The sequence below is a fragment of the Mesoplodon bidens genome (assembly GCF_964165515.1).
Source record: "Mesoplodon bidens genome assembly, chromosome: 9".
Taxonomy (NCBI): Eukaryota; Metazoa; Chordata; class Mammalia; order Artiodactyla; family Ziphiidae; genus Mesoplodon; species Mesoplodon bidens.
In genome coordinates this window covers 13,128,113-13,138,611 of record NC_138166.1, presented here as the reverse complement: position 1 = coordinate 13,138,611, position 10,499 = coordinate 13,128,113, and the positions used below count along the sequence as shown (strand labels likewise).

Genomic DNA, 10,499 nt, shown 5'->3' with positions numbered 1-10,499 from the left:
GGGCTGGGCGGAGCTAGCGGCGCCGGCATTCTGCGTCATGACCTGGGCGGGGCGCGCCGCTGCTGACGCCATCTCCCCGGCACCTGCCAACATGGAAGGTGGCGACGGCGGCCTCTCTCTGCCTGGCCGTCCGGCTCTGGGCTCCGGAGCGGCTGCAGCGACTGTCCGGGAGCTCCTGCAGGACGGTAAGGAGTCGGGGTCTGGCCGGGCCATGGGGTTGGGGGATTGTCCTGCTCCGCACCTGGGCCCAAGTGGTGGACTCAACCCTTCGCTTTGCAGAAAGTTTTTCTGTCTCGGCGTGACCACTCCCCTCCGCCCGGCCCCCTGGCGTCTGGGTGCTGGCCTGGCCAACCTGTTTCTCCAGGGACTTGCTGTCCCCTTCCCTTCCGGGTGTCCTGGGGACACCTGATTTCTGGAGGCTCCTCATTTCAGCTCTGCCCTCCACGCTCCTGGGGTTTCACTGATGCCCCGAGTTCCCGCCCCCGGTGACCCACTGCTACCGCAGTTCTTGACCAAAGGGTGAAGCGTTTGATTCTATGAGAAGTGTAAGACCTAGAGCAGATTACAAGCGCTTGATGAAGGGGGTCTCATTTTTAGGTAGAGTTGGAAACATCCCCCTGTTAATAAATTTTTGGACTGCACAGGTGGCCCCACTTGTTACAAGCTCGCTTGTTTGTTTGTTTGTTTTTTTACAGGTCGTTTATCCACAGCCATACGTGGGGGAGGGTTCGGAGCATTCATTCAGGCTGGGATTAACTATATGTATTGAATATAACAATCAAGTTTATTGATAGTTTTGGATAGAAGTTTCTAGAAATAAGATAAGTTAGACATAGTATATTTGAGAAGCACATAAAATTGTATTAATGAAGTTAACATGCCCCAAACTTCTTTTTTTTTCAGAATAAAGTTCAAATTTCTAAGATGCTTCTCATCTGTTCTTAATTTTCTTCCCTAATCTCCATCACGTTCAACCTTGTATTAAAATAATTAGTGTACTTAATCTTTTCTACTTCATTGTAAAACCCCTTTTTATATTCTGCAGAGTTAATAACAGTACCTTGCCTACAGTAGGTGCAGAGTAAATGGTTTTTAAAAATTGAACATCACAGGAAAGAAGCATATGCACACATATGTAGACCAAAATAGGTTCTAAACGAATGAAATAAAGTTCTAAAGTACTGTTTGTTTTCTGTGTTGTATGTTTTATTATTGCCCTTAATTCCTTGCCTTCTGATTATAATTTACATACTTTTGTCAAAAGTTAGTAATGATGTTTTCTGAGCTAGATCATGTTCTCTAGATTAGGATCTCTGGCTAATGCATCTTTGTACCTTAATTTAAATTCAGGTTAACCAAGTTTTGAGCTCCTGATATATACGCAATTCCCACCCTCAAGTAGCTCACCATTTTGGTAGGAGAAACAGTCCTGTAGAGTTATAAAGGAAGGCACCGTAATACGGTGTTGTAAGGGTAGCAGTAGAATTGTATACGAAGTAAAACATTAATACAAAAGAGGATGATAACTGGGAGTGGTTTAAGGGAGTGTCAGGAAAGGCTTTCTAGATGGAGCTGGTTTTGAGGTGTAAATAGGACTTTCCCAGGTGAAGTGGAGGAAACAGTACATGCCGCGCATGGGTATTTATTTCACCTGGGTGCATTCCAGCAATTTTAATCAGTTTTTGGAGGGTAAACAGTCCTCAGTTCTGCTTTCTGTATTTTCCTATTTAGTTCTCTTTGCCATCGTCCACAATAATTATTTAAATCTACTCTTTTCAAACCACTCCCTTCAAGCTCAACAATTGGTTTTCAAGTTCCCTAAAAAAAAAAAAAAAAGAATCTATTAGGTATGCGCTTCCTCCATTTCTTGCGGTTAAACCTATAAACTAAGCCTGAACCTGCAGTCATTCTTTCTTCCTTCTTTTCTGTTGTATTTTCAATTATTAAAGAAGTGAAGTCTCCATTCCTTCCTAAGGACAGTCTGTCCCCTTGGTGCTCTGGGTTTTCTTCCTGTCTCCTCAAGGACCCAGTTATCCTCATTCTATGCCATTGAAATCGCTTTGCCAAGGTCTCCAGTGACTTTCTTGTGGATAAATCAAATGGACACTGTTTCGGTCCTTATCTTACTTGAACTTATGAAAGGGTTCGAATCTTTTCTTGAAATCCTTGCCTCATGTGGCTTGTTCCATTTTTTTTTAAATTTCCTAATTCTCTAAGTGTTCTTTTTCAGCTTTCTTTAGATGCTTGTCGTCTTCCTTTCGCCCCTAATTCAGTTGTTCACTCCACTCTTCCCTCCCACAACATTCCTAAGGAATTAAACATTTCCATCAGTAACAGTGATCCACTGTGTCAGGGGTCTGCCAGTGATAGAGGATAGGATTGATAGGGTTGGTCAGCAGATGCGTAGTTTGAAATTTTGTGAGGTGTTTCTGATGTGCCTCCTATAGGCATGAGAAAGCTAAAAGAGAAGCATGAAGGACAGTCTGTCTTCAGATGCCAAATCCAATGGCCAGTATTCAGCCTTCATTGCGTTTGATCTTTATAAGATCTTTGACACTACTGACTTTCTTTAAGCTGTCCCTTTGGTTTTTTGCCATTCTCTCCTGTTTTTCTTTCTCTCTGAACACTTAATTTCTTTGATTGCTTTCATTTCTTCTATCTACCCCCAAATTTTGGTGTTTTCCTGCTTCTGAACTCTGTCGTTCCCATTTTCCTTTTTTTGTGCATTCTAAAATGTCTTCCTAAATCATCTGGTCTGTTTTTCATAGTTTGAAAATTAATATGTATACAAATACACACATATGGCCCTTACCTCTCTTCTGAGCTATAGAACCACTCTCTACTGGACATTTCTGTCTTGACAGTGAACAAGCACTACTAATTCTACATATAAAAATCTACATATGAACAAATAGTATAGGTTCTGCACATGAAAAAGTGAAATGAATTTCTTTTTTAAACCCCTCTCCTTTAACCTTTTCCTCTGGTAGTCTCTGTTACCATTAATTGAATGTGGTAAGTTAGATGTGTGCTTGTTCCCACGTAGGTTAGACGTGTGCTTGTTCCCCTGTAGGTTATGAGTTCCTTGGAGGCAGGGGTACATTCATGTTCATCTTTATACAAAGATTGCTGGTGGACTACTTCATGCAAAACTGAATTCCCTATGTCAGTTAATCAAGAAACTTGGGAATCATCCTTTAATTCTTGGTCTACCTGATCACCCATTTTTCAGCTTGTCTCTAAGTCCTATACATTATGGTGTCTGAATATTTGTCAAATTTGTCACTTCCTTGACAGTCTTACTGCTACTATCTTAGTCTTCATCCTGTCACTTGGGCTGTTAACATAGCACCTTACTGGCCTCTGTGGCTCTATTCCATGGGTGTGTTGGTAAATTAGCATCCTGGGAAAATAGAAGAAGCCCTGATTTTGTAGTGTATGCTAATTTTCATGGTGTAAATACCCTTACCATGGTCAGTTTTTTTTGTTTTTTTTGTTTTTTTTTTGTGGTACGCAGGGCTTCTCACTGTTGTGGCCTCTCCCGTTGCGGAGCACAGGCTCCAGACGCGCAGGCTCCGGACACGCAGGCTCCGTGGCCATGACTCACGGGCCCAGCCGCGGGCACGAACCCATGTCCCCTGCATCGGCAGGCGGACTCTCAACCACTGCGCCACCAGGGAAGCCCCCATCGTCAGTTTTAAGATACCTACTTGTGCTGTCAACTGGCTCACAGAATTCCTGAGAGATTAACAGTTGGCTCTCAGGATCCAATCCGAGCCAGCCCCACCGCACCACCGCGTGGCTAATCCCTTTTCAGTCATCCTCCATACAGCTGCCAGAAACTGTTCTACAACACAAGGCTAACAGAGCTCTTTCTTGGCTTTAAAACCTTAAATGGGAAGTAGTCTGAACATTGTGGATATTTTACCAGCCTCTTTTCAAACTGCACCCCAATCTTCCTTTGGAACCTCAAATTCTATCATTCTTTGCCCTTTCTGCCCAAAACACACTGTGATCTAGACATACTTAAGTCAGTATTATCCTTATTCCTCAAAATATGCCATTACATTTGCTGCCTCTAAACCTTCCCTCTTGGAATAGCCTTCTCCACTTGTCTGCCTGACAGGATCCTTAATTCTGAGAACTACTTGGCAAACTCGAAGGAAATGGGGTTCTCAGAATTAAGGCCAAAGTAGCAGTTTCCTTCTTTCACTCCACGACACTTTGAGAGTAGTCAAGAATGAGTCTTTGCTTTTAGCAGAATGATACTTCCAGATGATACATAGATTAGTTCATGCATTCAACCAGTATTGAACACCTGCCATGTGTCAGGCATTGTTCAGGCTCTATGGGTGCGGTAGTACACAAAACAAAGAACTTGCCCTCATGGAGTATACGTTATAGTGGATACAGACAATTGAAGTTTTCTTATAAGTACTCTATTTTATAGCTTGTTAGTTTCATAATCTGTCAAGGCAGTCTTACGTATATCTACCATATGGCTAGGAGATAATTGTTTATACCTACATTGACTTCACTTCTGTGTATCTATTTTTCACTCATAATTCTCTCCACTTTCCTTTCACCCACAAATTTGTGGATTTCTGTACAGAAAGATATCTTCTTAACATCTAGCATCACTTCTTGTTTTAAAATTTTTATTTATTTATTTTTTGGCTGTGCCGCGTGGCATGTGGGATCTTAGTTCCCTAAGCAGGGATCGAACCCGTGCCCCCTGCAATGGAGGCACAGATTCTTAACCACTGGACTTCCAGGGAAGTCCCTTTTTTTTCTTTCTCTTAGGGTTCTACTTTCAACATGGTTTCTCTTTCCATTTACTTATTTCACCCATAAATCCAAAATTTCAGTAATACTTGTAAGTTTGCATTTGCCTACTTCTATTAAAATTTCAGATTCACTTTATTACAACAGTATTTGTGCATCAGTCTGGAGATGCTGGAGACCATAGTTATCAACTACAGTCAGTTTTCCTATTGTCATTGTCAGTGACCTTGTTTTCTTGTGTTAAAAGCTGTGGTTAGTAGTTTTTTTTTTTTTTTTTTCAATCTTCTACTCAATATTTTCCTTTTGACTCACTGATTAAAAACTAGCTTTTAGGAATATGCATAGTAGTCCAGAGCGTGGGCTCTGCAGCTACACTGCCTGGGTTCAAACAGTGAAGTTGCACAATTTGCATGTCCTGTCTGTGCCTGTCTCTTCACCTGTGAAACGAGGAGAATGATAGTTCCATCAGGGTTGTGTGAACGTTGAATGAGTTAGTATGTATAAAGTGCTTGTATCAGTGCCTGACGCGCAGTAAGTTCTTAGTGAATTTTATCAGTCTCTTCTGCTGTTGCTACCATCTCTTATTTACAACAGAAAGCCTTTTCAGTACTTTCTGGTGTATAGAAAGACCTAAAACTATGTTAACTATGATTATAATTGTTCTGTTGTTTAATATCTGGTTTGGTGCAGTGTAATTAATAAGGATTTTTTCGTATTTTTTTTCCCAGAGTGTTATAGTGATTTTTTAAATGAAGACTTTGATGTAAAGACTTACACTTCTCAATCTATTCATCAAGCTGTAATTGCTGAACAACTAGCAAAACTTGCCCAAGGAATCAGTCAGTTGGATAAAGAACTGCACTTACAGGTAATTCCAATTTTCTGGATCATACAATTTATTCAACCCAGAGTGATAATATATCATTTTTATAATACTTCTATTATTTAATCTAAATGCATATTTACATGAACAAATGTATATTTTTCCAAGTATATCTTCGAAAAGTTTTCTGTAAACTACTTTTTGTTATTTGAAAAATGGATATACCCATCTCTCCAAAACCTTTTATTCATACTTTGTTCTCATCATCTTAACTGATATGGAGAGAGTATAGGTAGTCAAAAAATAGGATGTCTTCGATAAAGATAATAGAAAATGGAATTTTGGAGGCAGAACAGTGTGAATAAGAAAAACTGGTACGTTCCCATCAGCAGTTCACACTTTATGAGCACAAAATGTAACATTTGATGAAATTACAGAAAGTTGATAAATTTGTGGTGGATAGAACACAATGAGGAGAGTTAGGAGATAGGTCCGAATCTCAGTTGTGCTGTTACCTTTCGTATCGTGTAATGCCTTTGAGTCTTGCTTTCTTAAAAAAAAAAAGGAAAAAAAAACTATGGAATGGGTTGGAGTGAATAAGGGGGAAGAGGAGATTGTAGTAGAAAATCTTGAAGGTTCCTTCCTCTTCTACAATTCTGTGATTTTTAGAGGGTGGTTTTATGGTGTACTTCCTAGTGTTGCCTTTCTTTCTGAGTAGGCACTTAAATATTTAAATGAATGAACAAATTGCATGAATAAATGAACTGTTTTCCAGGAAACCTAGATCTGGTATAACGAGACATGTTCCCTTAAGTTTTTCGTGCCTTACTTTATCAATTAAAAGAGCAGTTTGGGGCTTCTCTGGTTTCGCAGTGGTTAAGAGTCTGCCTGCGAATGCCTGGGACACGGGTTTGAGCCCTGGTCCAGGAAGATCCCACATGCTGTGGAGCAACTAAGCCTGTGCGCCACAACTACTGAGCCTGCGCTCTAGAGGCCATGAACCACAACTGCTGGGCCCACGTGCCACAAGTACTGAAGCCCGTGCGCCTACAGCCTGTGCTCCGCAGCAAGAGAAGCCACCGCAGTGAGAAGCCTGCACACCGCGACGAAGAGTAGCCCCCGCTTTTCAGAACTAGAGAAAGCCTGCGCGCAGCAATTAAGATCCAACGCAGCCAAAAATAAAAATAAATAAAAAATAAATAAATTTATTTTTAAAAAGATAGAAGTATATATTACAGACAGTTCTTTAAAAAAAAAGCAGCTTGGTTCAGACTGGGGTGACTTTTAAGGTCAGTTTAAAATTCTGATTATATAATTAGAGATCAATACTTACTGAGAAACATTTATAGGACAGTTTTAATTGTCAGGCTTTGCTTTAGGCTGTGCGGATAGAAAAATGAAAACATTTCCTGGCTCTCCAAGGATTCACAGACCAGTGGCAGATACAGACAGAAATAATGACAGGCAAGTGATGCCTGTTTTAAATAGAATAGTACAAAGTGTCTATGGGAGCAGGGGAAAATGCACTTAATTCTGCCTAGGTTTCTCAGGGGGTAGCTTTTTGCAGGAGCCACCTGAAATTCTTTCTGCCTTTTTGTGGTTGGCATTTTCCTTATTCTTTGCATATAGTACCTTCTCTGAAGGAATCGGTAAAAACTTAAAATCTATTTAACATCTCCTAGAGGGGGCAAGTTATACTTACCATGGTTCTGGATGTAGGGTGGAGGAAGTCTCTGATTCCTGGTATGAGATCTGAACCTGCTACAATTGTTTTTCTGCACAAGCAAAATTGGGATAATGCTAACCAAACCAGTAAATAAAATATAGTAAAAATAATTTAAAATATCATTGAGATGATTAAAATTACAAAAGATGTACCGAAGTATGTATTAGTCAGGGCTTTAGTACAGGAAGCAGAAACCACTCTAGGTATTTAAAGCAGGAAGATATTTAATACAGAGTATTGGATGGACAGCTAATGGAATGAGTTGAAGGATCTACCACAGATGCAACACAGAGACCTGGAAGCTCCTGCTGTTACCGCCCATGCCACTGCTAAAGTTCAGCTTCTGGATGCTTGGTAACTGAACTCTGGAATGATCTATAGGGCTATCTCAACTGTCTCTAAATCCTCAGGTCTCAGGACTTTGCTTACTAGCTGAAACAGTAATGGAAAGATAGTTTTCCTCTTTCTTCTGTCTTCTAAATCTCTTGGAAATTCATCCAGTTGACCACAGGGGAGTCTATGAAATTGTAGTTTTAGTCTTTTCAACCTTTCCAGAGTATCACAAGGGACAAAGAATAGAGAATTAGAAAAATATTCATCTTGTTAGGTTGGACACATTAATGACCATATCAGTGGACTGGGGAGAACTCAGATGTCTTCTGGATAAGAGACATAGGAGACCAATAGTAACACTTATTTTAGATGTATGATAGAGGAACTTGCTAGAATGACAAGTGACATGTGAAAGAGGACAAAGTAGAGGATTTAGGCATTCCATTGAATGAATCTTTGCTGATTAGGAGCTTCAGTTTACAGACTAGACATGAAACTTCTTATTCATTGTAATAAAGGGTACAAAATAATAAGGATTCCTGCATTGTTCTAAAGATTTGCTTGATTTCTTGGTGTTTCTAGGACTCTCTTGTGTGTAGCCTTTAACTCTTAACTTTTATGGGTTTTTTTTTTTTTGATATGAGTATTCACACTGCCCTAATTTTCTTAAAAATACCAGTCTTCTGCAGGGAAGAGGATTTGCTGTGACATTAGGAAGCTGGAAGCAGAGAGATGTTTAGGGAGGTGCCGACTCTGCTTTATCTTTCCAAATTAGAATGCGGTCTTGATGATGCTGAATTAAATGCAAGAACTAAAAGAACCTGATGTTTGAAAACACTCTTTAAAAGGAAAGTGTGTAGTAATTAGCATGGCAAGAATTAGCTGGTTTTTGTTTTTCAGTTTTGGCACAACTCCTCCTGCACATCCCCCTAGGAAACCACGGGGCTAATGAAAAGACGTCTTTGGCTCTGTGTTGAGCTATATAGTGTGTTTGTGCTCCCACCAGTCATTCAGCTCAAACACACCTTTATAACCTGTATTTTTTGTATTAGCATTTTCCCGCTTTCCATAAAGAGAGAGCCCTTCAATTCTACTTTGTGGTTATAAATTAAAATACTTAATACTTGCAGTGCTGATTATTCCTTCTTGATTTTCAGGTCGTTGCAAGACATGAGGATTTATTGGCACAAGCAACTGGGATTGAGTCTTTGGAAGGTATATTTCCATTAACTATTATACATTGTACAGAGCTAGCCCTGGGCTTGGAAACTTCTCCTGTGAAGGGTCAGAAAGTAAATAGTTTAGACTTTGCAGGCCATACCGTCTCTGTTGCAACTACTAAACTGCTGTTACAGGGTGAAAGCAGCCAGGTAATATGGAAACGAATGTGTGTGGCTGTGTTCCAACAAAACTTTAATAAAACTTTGCTGACCCCTGAGCTAAACTCTCTGGGTTTAAATCCTTTTCCCACCTACTAGAAGTGTGACTTTGGAGAACTTACTTAACCTTTCTGTGCCTCAGTTTTATCTATAAAGGATTAATATGCACTAATATGTTATTTAGAGGATTAAATGAGTTAACAAAATACTTGGAACAATTCCTGGCACATATTTAGTGCTTTTATAACTGTTAGTTAATTAAAACAAATAAGCAGGGGAATTCCAGTGGTTACAGTGGTTAGGACTCCGCATTTTGACTGCTATGGACGCACATTCAATCCCTGGTTGGGGAACTAGGATCCAGCAAGCCGCGTGGCGTGGCCAAAAAAAAAAAGAGAAACAAAAACAAAATCGACTCCACTAAAGTAGTGGAAATAAGCTTGAATTCTTTCCTATTTCTTTGAAATGCTTTTCAAAAGTGAAAGTATAGTAGAATAATAATACATTGGATTTTTATTATGATCTCTCTTATTTTTGTTTGACTATATCTTTTATGAATTTGTCATTCTCTATTAAATTAAACTGCATCTCATAAATATGAAATGTTAATATTGTATTTTCCATTATCACTTGTGTTGTGATTACTGTTAATCGTTGCACATTAAAAGAAAGCTAAGTGATTTTTCCCTATGTTGATGAAATTCTTAAGGAAGAAGGATATTGCTTTCTGTGATACAATATTCTTTAATGCTTCCTCTAGTATTATGTGCACTCAAAGATGTTATTTTTAGCATGTGCACTGTTTCTAAGGCATCCTGATGAAGAACATAGTATTTTGGAGATAACAATTTGTTATTTGAATATTTAGGATAGATATCAGACTATGTTCATGGGAAAATTAAGAGGCTCTATGTACTGACTTACTATGGAAAATTAATTTTCTTTAATCTCATAATATTTTTATATGTTTCTGGAAGCAAGTAAATAATACCTTGTTTTTAATGGTGATTTCTGTAAACAAATGAATAAAGGTTTTTTTCCTTTATAGAAACCCATAGGGATGTCACGGTAGTATGTTGATTTTGAGTGTATATAGGTGTAGATGAATCATCACAACAGAAATACTTCTCATTGTGGTTTTCTTTTTCTTTTTCTTTTTTTTAAATTGGCCACACCACATGGCTTGCAGGGTCTTAGTTCCCCAACCAGGGATTGAACCTGGGCCACCACAATGAAAGTGCCGAGTCCTAACTACTGGACTGCCAGGGAATTCCCTATGTGTGTTTATTTCTATAGTGTGCTGATTTTCCCCAGAGTGCTTTTCAGTGGTTAAAACATTTAAAATATGCTGTTAGACTAAGTTAGAATGACTATCCATTGGGTGACTGTGTACAGTACAAAGGCTGACTTCTCTGAATTCCTATGATAATCTAAGAATATTCTCCAGATTATT

The 10,499-nt window shown here is 39.3% G+C and overlaps 1 protein-coding gene across 1 annotated transcript in view; it reads left to right on the top strand.

Moving 5' to 3' along the window:
- Position 1: 1 nt before the first annotated feature.
- Positions 2-10,499, top strand: part of COG5 (component of oligomeric golgi complex 5) — a 277,137-nt gene continuing 266,639 nt past the window's right edge. Inside the window, exons 1-3 of the mRNA XM_081244423.1 lie at positions 2-185; positions 5,514-5,653; positions 8,825-8,882. Of these exons, the coding sequence (XP_081100549.1) occupies positions 38-185; positions 5,514-5,653; positions 8,825-8,882 (346 nt within the window). The 5' untranslated portion in view covers positions 2-37. The remainder of the gene's footprint in view (positions 186-5,513; positions 5,654-8,824; positions 8,883-10,499) is intronic.